The 23,241-nt window shown below is 54.8% G+C and overlaps 1 protein-coding gene across 2 annotated transcripts in view; it reads right to left on the bottom strand.

Moving 5' to 3' along the window:
- Nucleotides 1-368: 368 nt before the first annotated feature.
- The window catches only part of ITPRIP (inositol 1,4,5-trisphosphate receptor interacting protein), a 70,234-nt gene continuing 47,361 nt past the window's right edge, over nucleotides 369-23,241 (bottom strand). The window contains exons 1-2 of one of the 2 annotated variants that reach the window (XM_069754243.1): nucleotides 18,056-18,184; nucleotides 369-2,392 (exon numbers count right to left, since the gene is read on the bottom strand). In XM_069754243.1, coding sequence (XP_069610344.1) covers nucleotides 769-2,385 — 1,617 coding nt within the window. In that variant the 5' untranslated portion in view covers nucleotides 2,386-2,392; nucleotides 18,056-18,184 and the 3' untranslated portion in view covers nucleotides 369-768. Of the gene's footprint in view, nucleotides 2,393-18,055; nucleotides 18,185-23,241 lie in introns of those variants that run through there. The other variant, XM_069754242.1, reaches the window with a different exon arrangement.

Here is a 23,241-nt window from a genome sequence, read left to right on the forward strand (position 1 = left end):
TAAATACAGCACATGGACAGTAGGGTCGACTACTTCCAGAAGATGCTCCATCCTGAGATTTGTCTTGGATGAGATAAGAATGTTTTACCATAAACCAGGTTGAATATTCAAGAACGAAGCCAAAAAGTTTGTAAATGCAATTTTTGTATTCATAGGTGTTGCAAAAATCATGGTGTCTACTCACCAATTTACTACCAACTACATAACTGGCTTCCAGCTGGATGAGAAGACTCGCTATGATTTGGGCCATTGTACCCACTGGCCGGACATTACTGGGTGACATCGTCTACGTATCTGTAGAAGATGACACTTGCAGATTGGGTTTTTGTTGGACAGAAGCACTGGAATAATGACAGCCAACACCTTACAAGTTTTCTCATTACGTTTTTATGGAAACTAATGACAATAAATAACGTGGTGGATGGACGTCCAGAAACCAAAGCAGAACTAGATGTCAATTCAACAGAGCCGATCCTTTGTCAACTTTTTTTTTTTTTTATAATACAGGTGTAAATGACACATGAATACATTAAAATGTGGATATTACAGGAGGACTGAAATACAGATATAATGTCTCAGGTCTCCGTAATGACAAACGTTTATTAAGAAAAAATGTAAAAAATACCACTATGGATAGCAATGGCCGATCCTATTAGACACGGGATGATTGTAGAAAATGGAACCCTTTCTATAAAATAGTCATTGTGGACATTAATCCGTCCTCGGAGGGAATAGAAAACACCATCACGGTTGAGGCTAAAAATGTGGTTATTGAGAAGGTTTGTTGGTGGTACCATTGGGCAGGTGTAAGCTGTACTCATTAATGACAACGGTTGCATTCTTCAACATCTCATAGAACATGGATAGAGTTTTCTGATAAAGGTCCCTGTTGAGGACAAAGGAACGGAAAAGGTTAACAGGTTCTGCTTCTCGAAAGTGTTCAGGGAGGTTCACGGTGTTCGGAAGCTTGACATTTCCAACCATGAAGTGGTAGAGCTTTTTCTCTAGGAGACTTTTCTCCAAACTCTTGAACATATCTCGTAACCGGTCCTCTAGGAAGATACTTCCCCAACCAGAAGAGGGTCGTCTAAGCAGAAGATGCATAAGGACTGTCTTTAGGTGGTACGTGGTGAGGCCACTTGGCCCAGTTATGTGACACTGCTTGGAATGGAGAAAAGTCATTATTTGTAGGCAGCTGAGGTGGCACGAACTATCTGGAAGCTTTTTGGCAAAGTCCTTGAGGAACCTTCTCTCGTAGACCGCAAAGGACAACATCCAGTAAATTCCAGAGGCGACTTCACGAGGCATGCTGGGAAAATGGGAAATAAAATACAGGTCTGTGTCCTCATACTGGACTACTGGGGTGATGTTGAAGCTGATGACTTTTCCAGACTTGAATTTGACTCTCAAAGCTCCAGGAGAGTCCAAGTGGCTGAAGGTCAGCTCAAACTCATACTTGTGGGAAATTTTGCTCCATGCTTTGGTCACGGATGTCTGGAACCATTTCATGACCTGGTCAATGTCTAGGTAGTTGGTGTTTTTAGAGCACAGCAAATTGATATCCTTGCTCACTTTTTGATGGCTGGTGGGATGGTGAAGAAGACATAACATATCTTCTCCAAGTCTTTTCTTGTCACATACACAGCCGGATGGTTCATCATCAGGGCCACAGACAAGAATCGTTCCGTGGTTTTGTTTGTCCGGACCAATGGATGAGTCAGAGACCCATGGCTGGCACCTAAAGTGATAGGGTTCTGGGGGTGCAAAGGGTACAAGTAGGTCGCACATCAGTGGCTTGCTCACCCTCCAGTTTTCATACATACTACCAATGCAGATGCTATCCTCGACCTCCATATCAGTATCTCGGTTGCACAAACTTCTTAACACCTCTAGCAGGTCATCTGCAAAACCTTCCACAAACTCCCTGCTTCTCACTGCATCGTGGGTGGTGGCTCGGATGTATTGGTCATGAAAGATGGTCAACATCGGCTTGTTGGGAAGTGACACACCATGGCAATTATTTCCTATGAACACTGGATCATCCTCCTCTTTGCTTTGCTCTTGGGAGTTGTTGTCCTTAAAGTCTTGCCGCCACACTTCAATGAGGAGAAATATAACCATAGACACTGTACTCCAGAGGTCCCACCTGGATCCACCTTCTGTCTCGCTTTCTCTCGTGGTGTTGTCCTCCTCTGGTTCCTCTGGACGGGATAAAAGTTGCTCAAGTTCCAGTTGTTTTTTTTTTAAGTTTTCTTCTCTTTCCCGTAATTTTTCCACCATTAGGTCGTCATTAGCAGGAAAGGTGTTGTTATTTGGGAAGAGGAGCGGATGATTCACGATTGCTGTCACCACCACCAGACACACCTTAAATATCCCAGCCTGCATCGTGCTCCTAAAGAGAAAGAGAAAGGTATTATAGATTGTTCTATACCCCAAAGTCAGCAAGTCATCATGGTGTACCCCGAAAATCAGTGTCATTATCCTGTACCCCGAGAGTCAGTGTCATTATCATGTACCCCCAGTGTCAGTGTCATTATCCTGTACCCCCAGTGTCAGTGTCATTATCCTGTACCCCGAGTGTCAGTGTCATTATCCTGTACCCCGAGAGTCAGTGTCATTATCATGTACCCCCAGTGTCAGTGTCATTATTCTGTACCCCCAGTGTCAGTGTCATTATCCTGTACCCTGAGTGTCAGTGTCATTATCCTGTACCCCGAGTGTCAGTGTCATTATCCTGTACCCCGACAGTCAGTGTCGTTATCATGTACCCCCAGTGTCAGTGTCATTATCCTGTACCCCCAGTGTCAGTGTCATTATCCTGTACCCCGAGTGTCAGTGTCATTATCCTGTACCCTGAGTGTCAGTGTCATTATCCTGTACCCCGAGTGTCAGTGTCATTATCCTGTACCCCGACAGTCAGTGTCGTTATCATGTACCCCCAGTGTCAGTGTCATTATCCTGTACCCCCAGTGTCAGTGTCATTATCCTGTACCCCGAGTGTCAGCGTCATTATCCTGTACCCCCAGTGTCAGTGTCATTATCCTGTACCCCGAGAGTCAGTGTCATTATCATGTACCCCGAGTGTCAGCGTCATTATCCTGTACCCCCAGTGTCAGTGTCATTATTCTGTACCCCGAGTGTCAGTGTCATTATCCTGTACCCCGAGAGTCAGTGTCATTATCATGTACCCCGAGTGTCAGCGTCATTATCCTGTACCCCCAGTGTCAGTGTCATTATTCTGTACCCCAAGTGTCAGTGTCATTATCCTGTACCCCGAGTGTCAGTGTCATTATCCTGTACCCTGAGTGTCAGCGTCATTATCCTGTACCCCGAGTGTCAGTGTCATTATCCTGTACCCCGAGTGTCAGTGCCGTTATCCTGTACCCCGACAGTCAGTGTCATTATCCTGTACCCCCAGTGTCAGTGTCATTATCCTGTACCCTGAGTGTCAGTGTCATTATCCTGTACCCCCAGTGTCAGTGTCATTATCCTGTACCCCGACAGTCAGTGTCGTTATCATGTACCCCCAGTGTCAGTGTCATTATCCTGTACCCCGAGAGTCAGTGTCATTATCATGTACCCCCAGTGTTACCCCCAGTGTCAGTGTCATTATCCTGTACCCCCAGTGTCAGTGTCATTATCCTGTACCCCGAGAGTCAGTGTCATTATCATGTACCCCCAGTGTCAGTGTCATTATTCTGTACCCCGAGTGTCAGTGTCATTATCCTGTACCCCGAGAGTCAGTGTCATTATCATGTACCCCCAGTGTCAGTGTCATTATCCTGTACCCCGAGTGTCAGTGTCATTATCCTGTACCTCGACAGTCAGTGTCGTTATCATGTACCCCCAGTGTCAGTGTCATTATCCTGTACCCCCAGTGTCATTATCCTGTACCCCGAGAGTCAGTGTCATTATCATGTACCCCCAGTGTTACCCCCAGTGTCAGTGTCATTATCCTGTACCCCCAGTGTCAGTGTCATTATTCTGTACCCCGAGAGTCAGTGTCATTATCCTGTACCCCCAGTGTCAGTGTCATTATTCTGTACCCCGAGTGTCAGTGTCATTATCCTGTACCCCGAGTGTCAGTGTCATTATCCGGCACCCCGAGTGTCAGTGTCATTATTCTGTACCCCGAGTGTCATTATCCTGTACCCCGAGTGTCAGTGTCATTATCCTGTACCCCGAGTGTCAGCGTCATTATTCTGTACCCCGAGTGTCAGTGTCATTATCCTGTACCCCGAGTGTCAGTGTCATTATCCTGTACCCCGAGTGTCAGTGTCATTATCCTGTACCCCCAGTGTCAGTGTCATTATCCTGTACCCCCAGTGTCATTATCCTGTACCCCGAGTGTCAGTGTCATTATCCTGTACCCCCAGTGTCAGTGTCATTATCCTGTACCCCCAGTGTCAGTGTCATTATCCTGTACCCCCAGTGTCAGTGTCATTATCCTGTACCCCGAGTGTCAGTGTCATTATCCTGTACCCCCAGTGTCAGTGTCATTATCCTGTACCCCGAGTGTCAGTGTCATTATCCTGTACCCCCAGTGTCAGCGTCATTATCCTGTACCCCGAGTGTCAGCGTCATTATCCTGTACCCCGAGTGTCAGTGTCATTATCCTGTACCCCCAGTGTCAGCGTCATTATCCTGTACCCCCAGTGTCAGCGTCATTATCCTGTACCCCCAGTGTCAGCGTCATTATCCTGTACCCCGAGTGTCAGTGTCATTATCCTGTACCCCGAGTGTCAGTGTCATTATCCTGTACCCCCAGTGTCAGTGTCATTATCCTGTACCCCCAGTGTCAGCGTCATTATCCTGTACCCCGAGTGTCAGCGTCATTATCCTGTACCCCGAGTGTCAGTGTCATTATCCTGTACCCCCAGTGTCAGTGTCATTATCCTGTACCCCCAGTGTCAGTGTCATTATCCTGTACCCCCAGTGTCAGCGTCATTATCCTGTACCCCGAGTGTCAGCGTCATTATCCTGTACCCCCTGAGTGTCAGCGTCATTATCCTGTACCCTGAGTGTCGGTACCATTGCCCTGAGTGTCAGTTCATGTACATGACTTGGGTGTCGGCGTTTCATCTGTCATTATTATGAAGCTTTAGTCTGGCCGTCCATGTTTGCTATCTGGCTGCACTTGGTGTATAGGATACGGTGTGACGCCCGCTGTGGTCGGGTGGGTTCTGGCCTATTCGGTCTGTATTGCTGGTAGATGTAGTGTGATCATTTCTGTTCCCCAATGTCTGGGGATATCACAGTTCACCCTCTCTGCCTTATCTACAGTCATTATTTGGAGCTGCTTGTACAGAACTAGAGCATTAATCCTGTGTGCCGCCCGCACAGCTGCAGGAAGCCGCACTACACCCTGCGCTTCCTAAGTGCCACTTGTACAGAAATGTCAGCTTCTTGGTCCGGCTCCAGGAAGGGAGCGGCTGCAGACGGAGGCAGGACCCTGCGGCCTCTCACTAGTCACCTGCGCCCCCGACAGTGACCTACCTGAGAGCACTGCCTCCCTCCGCACAGGTGTAATACCCGTGAGCTATGAAAAACACAGGGTTTTGCTGATTTTTCTTTTGGGCGGGGTGTGTGTGTGTGTGTGTGTGGGGGGGGGGATTCCGAGCCTTTGAGTTTTGAGTTTTTAGGAGGATTTGGATAGTTTCTGCTAAAAAAAATTTAAAAAATCAGGGTGCACATGGTCTTTGAGGTCCTTTCCTAATATGACGCTGCCCTACATTACCCAGTGGGGCTGTAAGGAGCACCTCTCACTCCTGAGCACGTCCATGCACTTCATAGGGAGCCCACTGAATGCAAAGAAAACAATGCAATACTTCATTCCTCCAGTGGTGGCGCTGCAGGACATTGAACACTTATTGCTGGATCTCTTCATAGATTAGAATTGATCATTAGAGGATCCCACTGGATCTCTACAATACACAAGCAGCCAAGTTATTAAGGCACTGTGCATTTTAGACAGCCAGGGGTCGGGATCTTTAAGGATATGTGCAATTGATGTGTTTATGATGCCGCTGTACCTGCAGAGTTTTTCAAGCAGAAAACGATAACTGTATTTTTTTTGGCAGATTTTATGTAGTTTCTTTGCAGCCCCTATGTCACCCACTTTTTTCCACATTTTTTTTTAATTAAATGGTGATCGGCCAGAAGAACGAACAGCTCATTTATTTTCATTCATTTTCTTTCTTTCATTTCTTTCGAAGCCTGAGGTGGTTAAAAGAAAGTCAAAAGCCGCAACGGGCACAGCAGTGCGATTTTTACATTCAGTGCATACGACAATTTCTTTTAGCATTTTTTTTCCGTCAGGTTTTGGAACGTGTCCATCTGAAAAAAAAAAAACGCATGTGCACGTAACCTTAGTCTGTGAAAGTCCCCGATCCTCGGATCGTACAAGAAATCCAATGACACGAGCCCTAAATAAAAATTCTTAGGATGCAGACGTTATAGGATCTACAGATACCGTAGTGATGGCATCGGTAGGAGCAGACAGTCAGCAGAGCCCTGGGGCGATCGCTTGGTGGTCAGTTTTTTACGTTCCCACCATAAGGTTTTGCAGAGTTTTTTAAGCTGTATATATATATATATATATATATATATATATATATATATATATATATATATATATATATATATATATATTTTAATCCAAGTACGGTAACCTATTTTACTTAATGGGTAAAGAAAATCTGCAACATTAAAATCTCACCCGAAGCGCAATGTGAGAACAGAGGCCGAGCCGCAGAATCTGCAGCGGTAAAAACCTGATGTGCTGCACGGGTGACATCTTGAAGATTGGCAGGTGACCACGGATAGTGTCACTTAGGAACGGTCAATTAAAGGTATGTGCACACGTATTCTGGAGGACTGCGGATTCTTCCGCAGCGGATTTGGAAAAACCGCAGTTGAAAACCGCTGCGGTTTTTCCTGCGGATTTATCGCGGTTTCTAATGCGGATTCTGCTGCGGCTTTACACCTGCAGTTTTCTATTGGAGCAGTTGTAAAACCGCAGCGGAATCCACACAAAGAATTGACGTGCTGCGGAATATAAACCGCTGCGTTTCCGCGCGTTTTTTTCCGCAGCATGTGCACTGCGGATTTCGTTTCCCATAGGTTAACATGGTACTGTAAACTCATGGGAAACCGCTGCGGATCCGCAGCAAAGTCCGCAGCGTGTGCACATACCCTAACACTGCAGATTTTCTACAAACTTGGATCAATTTGACGCGACATCTCTAAGCCTGTAGCAAAAACTGTGCACGCAGCCATAGCGGACTGATGGGACCTGTAGTTGCTCCGCTTGCGATCAGTGAATGTAGCATTCTTGTGGCTGCTGCAATGATACAATGTATCTGTGCTAGTAAGGCTGTGTGCACACATTGCAATCGGCAGCATGTTAATTCTTTCAACTTTTATTGCAGATTTGACTCATACTAAGTAAAAAGCGCATTAAAAAAACGTGCGTTTTTCTCACCAAGGGATGCAGAAATTGTTAATGTGTGCACATACCCTAAGAGCAGCCAGATAAGAGTGAGAGCATGGAAGGAGAACATGTATCACTCATGTTTAGGGAGACTGATAACATTGTAACAAACTGCAGCTGTGCAAAGAGTCCGGGCTCACACAGTTCCAGCACTGCAGCTGTGGAAGGACTCGGGGCTCACACAGATCCAGCAATGCAGCTGTACAAGGAGTCCGGGCTCACACAGATCCAGCAATGCAGCTGTGGAAGGACTCGGGGCTCACACAGATCCAGCAATGCAGCTGTACAAGGAGTCCGGGCTCACACAGATCCAGCAATGCAGCTGTGGAAGGACTCCGGGCTCACACAGATCCAGCACTGCAGCTGTGGAAGGACTCGGGGCTCACACAGATCCAGCACTGCAGCTGTGGAAGGACTCGGGGCTCACACAGATCCAGCACTGCAGCTGTACAAGGAGTCCGGGCTCACACAGATCCAGCACTGCAGCTGTACAAGGAGTCCGGGCTCACACAGATCCAGCAATGCAGCTGTACAAGGACTCCGGGCTCACACAGATCCAGCAATGCAGCTGTAGAAGGACTCCGGGCTCACACAGATCCAGCAACGCAGATGTACAAGGAGTCCGGGCTCACACAGATCCAGCAATGCAGCTGTGGAAGGACTCGGGGCTCACACAGATCCAGCACTGCAGCTGTAGAAGGACTCGGGGCTCACACAGATCCAGCACTGCAGCTGTGGAAGGACTCGGGGCTCACACAGATCCAGCACTGCAGCTGTGGAAGGACTCGGGGCTCACACAGATCCAGCACTGCAGCTGTGGAAGGACTCGGGGCTCACACAGATCCAGCAATGTAGCTGTGGAAGGACTCGGGGCTCACACAGATCCAGCACTGCAGCTGTGGAAGGACTCGGGGCTCACACAGATCCAGTAATGCAGCTGTGGAAGGACTCGGGGCTCACACAGATCCAGCACTGCAGCTGTGGAAGGACTCGGGGCTCACACAGTTCCAGCACTGCAGCTGTGGAAGGACTCGGGGCTCACACAGATCCAGCACTGCAGCTGTGGAAGGACTCGGGGCTCACACAGATCCAGCACTGCAGCTGTGGAAGGACTCGGGGCTCACACAGATCCAGCACTGCAGCTGTAGAAGGACTCGGGGCTCACACAGATCCAGCACTGCAGCTGTGGAAGGACTCGGGGCTCACACAGATCCAGCACTGTAGCTGTGGAAGGACTCGGGGCTCACACAGATCCAGCACTGCAGCTGTGGAAGGACTCGGGGCTCACACAGATCCAGCACTGCAGCTGTGGAAGGACTCGGGGCTCACACAGATCCAGCACTGCAGCTGTGGAAGGACTCGGGGCTCACACAGATCCAGCACTGCAGCTGTGGAAGGACTCGGGGCTCACACAGATCCAGTAATGCAGCTGTGGAAGGACTCGGGGCTCACACAGATCCAGCACTGCAGCTGTGGAAGGACTCGGGGCTCACACAGATCCAGCACTGCAGCTGTGGAAGGACTCGGGGCTCACACAGATCCAGCACTGCAGCTGTGGAAGGACTCGGGGCTCACACAGATCCAGCACTGCAGCTGTGGAAGGACTCCGGGCTCACACAGATCCAGCACTGCAGCTGTAGAAGGAGTCCGGGATCAACAGATCCAGCACTGCAGCTGTGGAAGGAGCCCGGGATCACACAGATCCAGCAATGCAGCTGTGGAAGGAGCCCGGGATCACACAGATCCAGCACTGCAGCTGTGGAAGGAGCCCGGGATCACACAGATCCAGCACTGCAGCTGTGGAAGGACTCGGGGCTCACACAGATCCAGCACTGCAGCTGTAGAAAGAGTCCGGGATCACACAGATCCAGCACTGCAGCTGTGGAAGGACTCGGGGCTCACACAGATCCAGCACTGCAGCTGTAGAAGGACTCGGGGCTCACACAGATCCAGCACTGCAGCTGTGGAAGGAGCCCGGGATCACACAGATCCAGCACTGCAGCTGTAGAAGGAGTCCGGGATCACACAGATCCAGCACTGCAGCTGTGGAAGGAGCCCGGGATCACACAGATCCAGCAATGCAGCTGTGGAAGGAGCCCGGGATCACACAGATCCAGCACTGCAGCTGTGGAAGGAGCCCGGGATCACACAGATCCAGCACTGCAGCTGTGGAAGGAGTCGGGGCTCACACAGATCCAGCACTGCAGCTGTGGAAGGAGCCCGGGATCACACAGATCCAGCACTGCAGCTGTAGAAGGAGTCCGGGATCACACAGATCCAGCACTGCAGCTGTGGAAGGAGCCCTGGATCACACAGATCCAGCAATGCAGCTGTGGAAGGAGCCCGGGATCACACAGATCCAGCACTGCAGCTGTGGAAGGAGCCCGGGCTCACACAGATCCAGCACTGCAGCTGTGGAAGGACTCCGGGCTCACACAGATCCAGCACTGCAGCTGTGGAAGGACTCCGGGCTCACACAGATCCAGCACTGCAGCTGTGGAAGGACTCCGGGATCACACAGATCCAGCACTGCAGCTGTAGAAGGACTCCGGGCTCACACAGATCCAGCACTGCAGCTGTGGAAGGAGTTGGGGCTCACACAGATCCAGCACTGCAGCTGTGGAAGGACTCCGGGCTCACACAGATCCAGCACTGCAGCTGTGGAAGGAGTTGGGGCTCACACAGATCCAGCAACGCAGATGTACAAGGAGTCCGGGCTCACACAGATCCAGCAATGCAGCTGTGGAAGGACTCGGGGCTCACACAGATCCAGCACTGCAGCTGTAGAAGGACTCGGGGCTCACACAGATCCAGCACTGCAGCTGTGGAAGGACTCGGGGCTCACACAGATCCAGCACTGCAGCTGTGGAAGGAGTTGGGGCTCACACAGATCCAGCACTGCAGCTGTGGAAGGAGCCCGGGATCACACAGATCCAGCACTGCAGCTGTGGAAGGAGTCGGGGCTCACACAGATCCAGCACTGCAGCTGTGGAAGGAGCCCGGGATCACACAGATCCAGCACTGCAGCTGTAGAAGGAGTCCGGGATCACACAGATCCAGCACTGCAGCTGTGGAAGGAGCCCTGGATCACACAGATCCAGCAATGCAGCTGTGGAAGGAGCCCGGGATCACACAGAACCAGCACTGCAGCTGTGGAAGGAGCCCGGGCTCACACAGATCCAGCACTGCAGCTGTGGAAGGACTCCGGGCTCACACAGATCCAGCACTGCAGCTGTGGAAGGACTCCGGGCTCACACAGATCCAGCACTGCAGCTGTGGAAGGACTCCGGGATCACACAGATCCAGCACTGCAGCTGTAGAAGGACTCCGGGCTCACACAGATCCAGCACTGCAGCTGTGGAAGGAGTTGGGGCTCACACAGATCCAGCACTGCAGCTGTGGAAGGAGCCCGGGATCACACAGATCCAGCACTGCAGCTGTAGAAGGAGTCCGGGATCACACAGATCCAGCACTGCAGCTGTGGAAGGAGCCCGGGCTCACACAGATCCAGCACTGCAGCTGTGGAAGGACTCGGGGCTCACACAGATCCAGGACTGCAGCTGTGCAAGGACTCCGGGCTCACACAAATCCAGCACTGCAGCTGTGCAAGGACTCCGGGCTCACACAGATCCAGCACTGCAGCTGTGCAAGGACTCCGGGCTCACACAGATCCAGCACTGCAGCTGTGGAAGGACTCCGGGCTCACACAGATCCAGCACTGCAGCTGTGGAAGGACTCCGGGATCACACAGATCCAGCACTGCAGCTGTGGAAGGACTCCGGGGTCACACAGATCCAGCACTGCAGCTGTAGAAGGACTCCGGGGTCACACAGATCCAGCACTGCAGCTGTGGAAGGACTCCGGGCTCACACAGATCCAGCACTGCAGCTGTAGAAGGACTCCGGGCTCACACAGATCCAGCACTGCAGCTGTGGAAGGATTCCGGGCTCACACAGATCCAGCACTGCAGCTGTGGAAGGACTCGGGGCTCACACAGATCCAGCACTGCAGCTGTGGAAGGTCTCCGGGCTCACACAGATCCAGCACTGCAGCTGTGGAAGGACTCCGGGCTCACACAGATCCAGCACTGCAGCTGTGGAAGGACTCCGGGCTCACACAGATCCAGCACTGCAGCTGTGGAAGGAGTCAGGGCTCACACAGATCCAGCACTGCAGCTGTGCAAGGACTCCGGGCTCACACAGATCCAGCACTGCAGCTGTGGAAGGACTCCGGGCTCACACAGATCCAGCACTGCAGCTGTAGAAGGAGTCCGGGCTCACACAGATCCAGCACTGCAGCTGTGGAAGGACGCCGGGCTCACACAGATCCAGCACTGCAGCTGTGGAAGGACTCCGGGCTCACACAGATCCAGCACTGCAGCTGTAGAAGGAGTCCGGGCTCACACAGATCCAGCACTGCAGCTGTAGAAGGAGTCCGGGGTCACACAGATCCAGCACTGCAGCTGTGGAAGGACTCCGGGATCACACAGATCCAGCACTGCAGCTGTGGAAGGACTCGGGGCTCACACAGAGCCAGCACTGCAAGGACTCCGGGCTCACACAGATCCATCACTGCAGCTGTGGAAGGACTCGGGGCTCACACAGATCCAGCACTGCAGCTGTGGAAGGACTCCTGGGTCACACAGATCCAGCACTGCAGCTGTAGAAGGACTCCGGGCTCACACAGATCCAGCACTGCAGCTGTAGAAGGACTCCGGGCTCACACAGATCCAGCACTGCAGCTGTGGAAGGACTCCGGGATCACACAGATCCAGCACTGCAGCTGTGGAAGGACTCCGGGATCACACAGATCCAGCACTGCAGCTGTGGAAGGACTCCGGGGTCACACAGATCCAGCACTGCAGCTGTAGAAGGACTCCGGGGTCACACAGATCCAGCACTGCAGCTGTGGAAGGACTCGGGGCTCACACAGATCCAGCACTGCAGCTGTGGAAGGACTCCGGGCTCACACAGATCCAGCACTGCAGCTGTGGAAGGACTCCGGGCTCACACAGATCCAGCACTGCAGCTGTGGAAGGACTCCGGGCTCACACAGATCCAGCACTGCAGCTGTGGAAGGACTCCGGGCTCACACAGATCCAGCACTGCAGCTGTGGAAGGACTCCGGGCTCACACAGATCCAGCACTGCAGCTGTGGAAGGACTCCGGGCTCACACAGATCCAGCACTGCAGCTGTGGAAGGACTCCGGGCTCACACAGATCCAGCACTGCAGCTGTGGAAGGACTCCGGGCTCACACAGAGCCAGCACTGCAAGGACTCCGGGCTCACACAGATCCAGCACTGCAGCTGTGGAAGGACTCGGGGCTCACACAGATCCAGCACTGCAGCTGTGGAAGGACTCCGGGGTCACACAGATCCAGCACTGCAGCTGTAGAAGGACTCCGGGCTCACACAGATCCAGCACTGCAGCTGTAGAAGGACTCCGGGCTCACACAGATCCAGCACTGCAGCTGTGGAAGGACTCCGGGATCACACAGATCCAGCACTGCAGCTGTGGAAGGACTCCGGGATCACACAGATCCAGCACTGCAGCTGTGGAAGGACTCCGGGGTCACACAGATCCAGCACTGCAGCTGTAGAAGGACTCCGGGGTCACACAGATCCAGCACTGCAGCTGTGGAAGGACTCCGGGCTCACACAGATCCAGCACTGCAGCTGTAGAAGGACTCCGGGCTCACACAGATCCAGCACTGCAGCTGTGGAAGGACTCCGGGCTCACACAGATCCAGCACTGCAGCTGTGGAAGGACTCGGGGCTCACACAGATCCAGCACTGCAGCTGTGGAAGGACTCCGGGCTCACACAGATCCAGCACTGCAGCTGTGGAAGGACTCCGGGCTCACACAGATCCAGCACTGCAGCTGTGGAAGGACTCCGGGCTCACACAGATCCAGCACTGCAGCTGTGGAAGGAGTCAGGGCTCACACAGATGCAGCACTGCAGCTGTGCAAGGACTCCGGGCTCACACAGATCCAGCACTGCAGCTGTGGAAGGACTCGGGGCTCACACAGATCCAGCACTGCAGCTGTGGAAGGACTCCGGGCTCACACAGATCCAGCACTGCAGCTGTGGAAGGACTCCGGGCTCACACAGATCCAGCACTGCAGCTGTGGAAGGACTCCGGGCTCACACAGATCCAGCACTGCAGCTGTAGAAGGAGTCCGGGCTCACACAGATCCAGCACTGCAGCTGTGGAAGGACTCCGGGATCACACAGATCCAGCACTGCAGCTGTAGAAGGAGTCCGGGCTCACACAGATCCAGCACTGCAGCTGTGGAAGGACTCCGGGCTCACACAGATCCAGCACTGCAGCTGTGGAAGGACTCTGGGCTCACACAGATCCAGCACTGCAGCTGTGGAAGGACTCCGGGCTCACACAGATCCAGCACTGCAGCTGTGGAAGGACTCCGGGCTCACACAGAGCCAGCACTGCAAGGACTCCGGGCTCACACAGATCCAGCATTGCAGCTGTGGAAGGACTCGGGGCTCACACAGATCCAGCACTGCAGCTGTGGAAGGACTCCGGGGTCACACAGATCCAGCACTGCAGCTGTGGAAGGACTCCGGGCTCACACAGATCCAGCACTGCAGCTGTGGAAGGACTCCGGGATCACACAGATCCAGCACTGCAGCTGTAGAAGGACTCGGGGCTCACACAGATCCAGCACTGCAGCTGTGGAAGGACTCCGGGCTCACACAGATCCAGCACTGCAGCTGTGGAAGGACTCCGGGCTCACACAGATCCAGCACTGCAGCTGTGGAAGGACTCCGGGATCACACAGATCCAGCACTGCAGCTGTAGAAGGACTCGGGGCTCACACAGATCCAGCACTGCAGCTGTGGAAGGACTCCGGGCTCACACAGATCCAGCACTGCAGCTGTGGAAGGACTCCGGGCTCACACAGATCCAGCACTGCAGCTGTGGAAGGACTCCGGGCTCACACAGATCCAGCACTGCAGCTGTGGAAGGACTCCGGGCTCACACAGATCCAGCACTGCAGCTGTAGAAGGACTCGGGGCTCACACAGATCCAGCACTGCAGCTGTGGAAGGACTCGGGGCTCACACAGATCCAGCACTGCAGCTGTGGAAGGACTCGGGGCTCACACAGATCCAGCACTGCAGCTGTGGAAGGACTCGGGGCTCACACAGATCCAGCACTGCAGCTGTAGAAGGACTCGGGGCTCACACAGATCCAGCACTGCAGCTGTGGAAGGACTCGGGGCTCACACAGATCCAGCACTGCAGCTGTGGAAGGACTCCGGGCTCACACAGATCCAGCACTGCAGCTGTGGAAGGACTCCGGGCTCACACAGATCCAGCACTGCAGCTGTGGAAGGACTCCGGGGTCACACAGATCCAGCACTGCAGCTGTGGAAGGACTCCGGGGTCACACAGATCCAGCACTGCAGCTGTGGAAGGACTCCGGGCTCACACAGATCCAGCACTGCAGCTGTAGAAGGACTCCGGGCTCACACAGATCCAGCACTGCAGCTGTAGAAGGACTCGGGGCTTACACAGATCCAGCACTGCAGCTGTGGAAGGACTCGGGGCTCACACAGATCCAGCACTGCAGCTGTGGAAGGACTCCGGGCTCACACAGATCCAGCACTGCAGCTGTAGAAGGAGTCGGGGCTCACACAGATCCAGCACTGCAGCTGTAGAAGGACTCGGGGCTCACACAGATCCAGCACTGCAGCTGTGGAAGGACTCGGGGCTCACACAGATCCAGCACTGCAGCTGTGGAAGGACTCGGGGCTCACACAGATCCAGCACTGCAGCTGTGGAAGGACTCGGGGCTCACACAGATCCAGCACTGCAGCTGTGGAAGGACTCCGGGCTCACACAGATCCAGCACTGCAGCTGTGGAAGGACTCCGGGTTCACACAGATCCAGCACTGCAGCTGTGGAAGGACTCCGGGCTCACACAGATCCAGCACTGCAGCTGTGGAAGGACTCCGGGCTCACACAGATCCAGCACTGCAGCTGTGGAAGGACTCGGGGCTCACACAGATCCAGCACTGCAGCTGTGGAAGGACTCCGGGCTCACACAGATCCAGCACTGCAGCTGTGGAAGGACTCCGGGCTCACACAGATCCAGCACTGCAGCTGTGGAAGGACTCGGGGCTCACACAGATCCAGCACTGCAGCTGTGGAAGGACTCCGGGCTCACACAGATCCAGCACTGCAGCTGTGGAAGGACTCGGGATCACACAGATCCAGCACTGCAGCTGTGGAAGGACTCGGGCTCACACAGATCCAGCACTGCAGCTGTGTAAGGAGTCCAGGCTCACACAGATCCAGCACTGCAGCTGTAGAAGGACTCGGGGCTCACACAGATCTAGCAATGCAGCTGTGGAAGGACTCCGGGCTCACACAGATCCAGCACTGCAGCTGTAGAAGGACTCCGGGGTCACACAGATCCAGCACTGCAGCTGTGGAAGGACTCTGGGCTCACACAGATCCAGCAATGCAGCTGTGGAAGGACTCCGGGCTCACACAGATCCAGCACTGCAGCTGTGGAAGGACTCCGGGGTCACACAGATCCAGCACTGCAGCTGTAGAAGGACTCGGGGCTCACAGAGATCCAGCACTGCAGCTGTGGAAGGACTCCGGGATCACACAGATCCAGCACTGCAGCTGTAGAAGGACTCCGGGGTCACACAGATCCAGCACTGCAGCTGTAGAAGGACTCCGGGGTCACACAGATCCAGCACTGCAGCTGTAGAAGGACTCCGGGCTCACACAGATCCAGCACTGCAGCTGTGGAAGGACTCGGGGCTCACACAGATCCAGCACTGCAGCTGTGGAAGGACTCCGGGCTCACACAGATCCAGCACTGCAGCTGTGGAAGGACTCCGGGCTCACACAGATCCAGCACTGCAGCTGTAGAAGGACTCCGGGCTCACACAGATCCAGCACTGCAGCTGTGGAAGGAGTCCGGGCTCACACAGATCCAGCACTGCAGCTGTAGAAGGACTCCGGGCTCACACAGATCCAGCACTGCAGCTGTAGAAGGACTCCGGGCTCACACAGATCCAGCACTGCAGCTGTAGAAGGACTCCGGGCTCACACAGATCCAGCACTGCAGCTGTGGAAGGACTCCGGGCTCACACAGATCCAGCACTGCAGCTGTGGAAGGAGTCCGGGCTCACACAGATCCAGCACTGCAGCTGTGGAAGGACTCCGGGATCACACAGATCCAGCACTGCAGCTGTGGAAGGACTCCGGGCTCACACAGATCCAGCACTGCAGCTGTAGAAGGACTCCGGGCTCACACAGATCCAGCACTGCAGCTGTGGAAGGACTCCGGGCTCACACAGATCCAGCACTGCAGCTGTGGAAGGACTCCGGGCTCACACAGATCCAGCACTGCAGCTGTGGAAGGAGTCCGGGATCACACAGATCCAGCACTGCAGCTGTGGAAGGACTCCGGGCTCACACAGATCCAGCACTGCAGCTGTGGAAGGAGTCCGGGCTCACACAGATCCAGCACTGCAGCTGTGGAAGGACTCTGGGCTCACACAGATCCAGCACTGCAGCTGTGGAAGGACTCCGGGCTCACACAGATCCAGCACTGCAGCTGTGGAAGGACTCCGGGCTCACACAGATCCAGCACTGCAGCTGTGGAAGGACTCCGGGCTCACACAGATCCAGCACTGCAGCTGTGGAAGGACTCCGGGCTCACACAGATCCAGCACTGCAGCTGTGGAAGGACTCCGGGCTCACACAGATCCAGCACTGCAGCTGTGGAAGGACTCCGGGCTCACACAGATCCAGCACTGCAGCTGTGGAAGGACTCCGGGCTCACACAGATCCAGCACTGCAGCTGTGGAAGGAGTCCGGGATCACACAGATCCAGCACTGCAGCTGTGGAAGGACTCCGGGCTCACACAGATCCAGCACTGCAGCTGTGGAAGGACTCGGGGCTCACACAGATCCAGCACTGCAAGGACTCCGGGCTCACACAGATCCAGCACTGCAGCTGTGGAAGGACTCCGGGCTCACACAGAGCCAGCACTGCAAGGACTCCGGGCTCACACAGATCCAGCACTGCAGCTGTGGAAGGACTCCGGGCTCACACAGATCCAGCACTGCAGCTGTGGAAGGACTCCGGGCTCACACAGATCCAGCACTGCAGCTGTGGAAGGACTCCGGGCTCACACAGATCCAGCACTGCAGCTGTGGAAGGACTCCGGGCTCACACAGATCCAGCACTGCAGCTGTGGAAGGACTCCGGGCTCACACAGATCCAGCACTGCAGCTGTGGAAGGACTCCGGGCTCACACAGATCCAGCACTGCAGCTGTGGAAGGAGTCCGGGCTCACACAGATCCAGCACTGCAGAGATCCCGGAGACGAGAGCTGAAGTCGATTACAGGACGTCATTCACACTGGATGAACCGCATGAATGTTGCCCCACCGGCTCGTGAGTCACATGACACAAGGACACCGTGGGCACGTCCCAGATCTGCCGCCAATCACACGCCATACAGGGGCCGGGCTGATCTGCGTGGGGGTCCGCACCCCGAGACCCGACGTTACCTGATGGTCGCGGTGTCTGATTTCGCCTCCGCTCCTCTTTCCTCTCCGCAGAATATCACATTAAATATTCGGGTCTGAGTCTCGGCACACGGTGTAATTATTAGGGTGCGGCCCCCGTCACCTCCACCCAGAGACACGCACAATGGTCCGCCATCTTTACAACTACATTAACCCATTCTCACCTGACACTTTTACTTTCCTTATCACTCCATGTATTCCCTCTGGTGGCCCTGTGACCTCCTTCTCCACCATACTATTCACTGCAGCTCTGCTCCACTAGGACCATGCTGTGTCTCAGGAGGCAGCACTCACCCCCTCCCCACCCCATACTATTCACTGCAGCTCTGCTCCACTAGGACCATGCTGTGTCTCAGGAGGCAGCACTCACCCCCTCCCCACCCCATACTATTCACTGCAGCTCTGCTCCACTAGGACCATGCTGTGTCTCAGGAGGCAGCACTCACCCCCTCCCCACCCCATACTATTCACTGCAGCTCTGCTCCACTAGGACCATGCTGTGTCTCAGGAGGCAGCACTCACCCCCTCCCCACCCCATACTTTTCACTGCAGCTCTGCTCCACTAGGACCATGCTGTGTCTCAGGAGGCAGCACTCACCCCCTCCCCACCCCATACTATTCACTGCAGCTCTGCTCCACTAGGACCATGCTGTGTCTCAGGAGGCAGCACTCACCCCCTCCCCACCCCATACTTTTCACTGCAGCTCTGCTCCACTAGGACCATGCTGTGTCTCAGGAGGCAGCACTCACCCCCTCCCCACCCCATACTATTCACTGCAGCTCTGCTCCACTAGGACCATGCTGTGTCTCAGGAGGCAGCACTCACCCCCTCCCCACCCCATACTATTCACTGCAGCTCTGCTCCACTAGGACCATGCTGTGTCTCAGGAGGCAGCACTCACCCCCTCCCCACCCCATACTTTTCACTGCAGCTCTGCTCCACTAGGACCATGCTGTGTCTCAGGAGGCAGCACTCACCCCCTCCCCACCCCATACTATTCACTGCAGCTCTGCTCCACTAGGACGCTGCTCAGATCTGTGAATGAAGCCTGGCTGCTTTATCAATTTTGGTAAGAGGACACCTAAAATCACGATCTGATAGGAGGGGGCTCAAGCAGCGGCTCCATCGATACCCTCCATGATCTGATAGGAGGGGGCTCAAGCAGCGGCTCCATCGATACCCTCCATGATCTAATAGGAGGGGGCTCAAGCAGCGGCTCCATCGATACCCTCCATGATCTGATAGGAGGGGGCTCCAGCATCGGCTCCATCGATACCCTCCATGATCTGATAGGAGGGGGCTCAAGCATCGGCTCCATCGATACCCTCCATGATCTGATAGGAGGGGGCTCAAGCTTCGGCTCCATCGATACCCTCCATGATCTGATAGGAGGGGGCTCAAGCAGCGGCTCCATCGATACCCTCCATGATCTGATAGGAGGGGGCTCCAGCAGCGGCTCCATCGATACCCTCCATGATCTGATAGGAGGGGGCTCAAGCAGCGGCTCCATCGATACCCTCCATGATCTGATAGGAGGGGGCTCAAGCAGCGGCTCCATCGATACCCTCCATGATCAGATAGGAGGGGGCTCCAGCAGCAGCTCCATCGATACCCTCCATGATCAGATAGGAGGGGGCTCCAGCAGCGGCTCCATCGATACCCTCCATGATCAGATAGGAGGGGGCTCCAGCATCACCTCTATCGATACCCTCCATGATCAGATAGGTGGGGGCTCAAGCAGCGGCTCCATCGATACCCTCATGATCTGATAGGAGGCTCAAGCAGCGGCTCCATCGATACCCTCCATGATCTGATAGGAGGGGGCTCAAGCAGCGGCTCCATCGATACCCTCCATGATCAGATAGGAGGGGGCTCCAGCAGCGGCTCCATCGATACCCTCCATGATCTGATAGGAGGCGGCTCCAGCAGCGGCTCCATCGATACCCTCCATGATCTGATAGGAGGGGGCTCAAGCAGCGGCTCCATCGATACCCTCCATGATCTGATAGGAGGGGGCTCCAGCAGCGGCTACATCGATACCCTCCATGATCAGATGGGAGGGGGCTCCAGCAGCGGCTCCATCGATACCCTCCATGATCTGATAGGAGGGGGCTCCAGCAGCTGCTCCATCGATACCCTCCATGATCTGATAGGAGGGGGCTCCAGCAGCGGCTCCATCGATACCCTCCATGATCTGATAGGAGGGGGCTCCAGCAGCGGCTCCATCGATACCCTCCATGATCTGATAGGAGGGGGCTCAAGTAGCGGCTCCATCGATACCCTCCATGATCAGATAGGAGGGGGCTCAAGCAGCGGCTCCATCGATACCCTCCATGATCTGATAGGAGGCGGCTCAAGCAGCGGCTCCATCGATACCCTCCATGATCAGATAGGAGGGGGCTCAAGCAGCGGCTCCATCGATACCCTCCATGATCTGATAGGAGGCGGCTCAAGCAGCGGCTCCATCGATACCCTCCATGATCTGATAGGAGGGAGCTCAAGCAGCGGCTCCATCGATACCCTCCATGATCTGATAGGAGGGAGCTCAAGCAGCGGCTCCATCGATACCCTCCATTATCTGATAGGAGGGGGCTCAAGCAGCGGCTCCATCGATACCCTCCATGATCTGATAGGAGGGAGCTCAAGCAGCGGCTCCATCGATACCCTCCATTATCTGATAGGAGGGAGCTCAAGCAGCGGCTCCATCGATACCCTCCATTATCTGATAGGAGGGGGCTCAAGTAGCGGCTCCATCGTTACCCTCCATTATCTGATAGGAGGGGGCTCAAGCAGCGGCTCCATCGATACCCTCCATGATCAGATAGGAGGGGGCTCAAGCATCGGCTCCATCGTTACCCTCATGATCTGATAGGAGGCTCAAGCAGCGGCTCCATCGTTACCCTCATGATCTGATAGGAGGGGGCTCAAGTAGCGGCTCCATCGATACCTCCATTATCAGATAGGAGGGGGCTCAAGCAGCGGCTCCATCGATACCCTCCATGATCAGATAGGAGGGGGCTCAAGCAGCGGCTCCATCGATACCCTCCATTATCTGATAGGAGGGGGCTCAAGCAGTGGCTCCATCGTTACCCTCATGATCTGATAGGAGGGGGCTCAAGTAGCGGCTCCATCGTTACCCTCATGATCTGATAGGAGGGGGCTCCAGCAGCGGCTCCATCGATACCCTCCATGATCTGATAGGAGGGGGCTCAAGCAGTGGCTCCATCATTACCCTCCATGATCTGATAGGAGGGGGCTCAAGCAGCGGCTCCATCGATACCCTCCTTGATCTGATAGGAGGGGGCTCAAGCAGCGGCTCCATCGATACCCTCCATGATCTGATAGGAGGGGGCTCCAGCAGCGGCTCCATCATTACCCTCCATGATCAGATAGGAGGGGGCTCAAGCAGCGGCTCCATCGATACCCTCCATGATCTGATAGGAGGGGGCTCAAGCAGCGGCTCCATCGATACCCTCCATGATGTGATAGGAGGGGGCTCCAGCAGCGGCTCCATCGATACCCTCCATGATCTGATAGGAGGGGGCTCCAGCAGCGGCTACATCGATACCCTCCATGATCAGATGGGAGGGGGCTCCAGCAGCGGCTCCATCGATACCCTCCATGATCTGATAGGAGGGGGCTCCAGCAGCTGCTCCATCGATACCCTCCATGATCTGATAGGAGGGGGCTCCAGCAGCGGCTCCATCGATACCCTCCATGATCTGATAGGAGGGGGCTCCAGCAGCGGCTCCATCGATACCCTCCATGATCTGATAGGAGGGGGCTCAAGCAGCGGCTCCATCGATACCCTCCATGATCAGATAGGAGGGGGCTCAAGCAGCGGCTCCATCGATACCCTCCATGATCTGATAGGAGGCGGCTCAAGCAGCGGCTCCATCGATACCCTCCATGATCAGATAGGAGGGGGCTCAAGCAGCGGCTCCATCGATACCCTCCATGATCTGATAGGAGGCGGCTCAAGCAGCGGCTCCATCGATACCCTCCATGATCTGATAGGAGGGAGCTCAAGCAGCGGCTCCATCGATACCCTCCATGATCTGATAGGAGGGAGCTCAAGCAGCGGCTCCATCGATACCCTCCATGATCTGATAGGAGGGGGCTCAAGCAGCGGCTCCATCGATACCCTCCATGATCAGATAGGAGGGGGCTCCAGCAGCGGCTCCATCGATACCCTCCATGATCTGATAGGAGGCGGCTCCAGCAGCGGCTCCATCGATACCCTCCATGATCTGATAGGAGGGGGCTCAAGCAGCGGCTCCATCGATACCCTCCATGATCTGATAGGAGGGGGCTCCAGCAGCGGCTACATCGATACCCTCCATGATCAGATGGGAGGGGGCTCCAGCAGCGGCTCCATCGATACCCTCCATGATCTGATAGGAGGGGGCTCCAGCAGCTGCTCCATCGATACCCTCCATGATCTGATAGGAGGGGGCTCCAGCAGCGGCTCCATCGATACCCTCCATGATCTGATAGGAGGGGGCTCCAGCAGCGGCTCCATCGATACCCTCCATGATCTGATAGGAGGGGGCTCAAGTAGCGGCTCCATCGATACCCTCCATGATCAGATAGGAGGGGGCTCAAGCAGCGGCTCCATCGATACCCTCCATGATCTGATAGGAGGCGGCTCAAGCAGCGGCTCCATCGATCCCCTCCATGATCAGATAGGAGGGGGCTCAAGCAGCGGCTCCATCGATACCCTCCATGATCTGATAGGAGGCGGCTCAAGCAGCGGCTCCATCGATACCCTCCATGATCTGATAGGAGGGAGCTCAAGCAGCGGCTCCATCGATACCCTCCATGATCTGATAGGAGGGAGCTCAAGCAGCGGCTCCATCGATACCCTCCATTATCTGATAGGAGGGGGCTCAAGCAGCGGCTCCATCGATACCCTCCATGATCTGATAGGAGGGAGCTCAAGCAGCGGCTCCATCGATACCCTCCATTATCTGATAGGAGGGAGCTCAAGCAGCGGCTCCATCGATACCCTCCATTATCTGATAGGAGGGGGCTCAAGTAGCGGCTCCATCGTTACCCTCCATTATCTGATAGGAGGGGGCTCAAGCAGCGGCTCCATCGATACCCTCCATGATCAGATAGGAGGGGGCTCAAGCATCGGCTCCATCGTTACCCTCATGATCTGATA

The sequence above is a fragment of the Ranitomeya imitator genome, chromosome 2 (genome assembly GCF_032444005.1).
Source record: "Ranitomeya imitator isolate aRanImi1 chromosome 2, aRanImi1.pri, whole genome shotgun sequence".
Taxonomy (NCBI): Eukaryota; Metazoa; Chordata; class Amphibia; order Anura; family Dendrobatidae; genus Ranitomeya; species Ranitomeya imitator.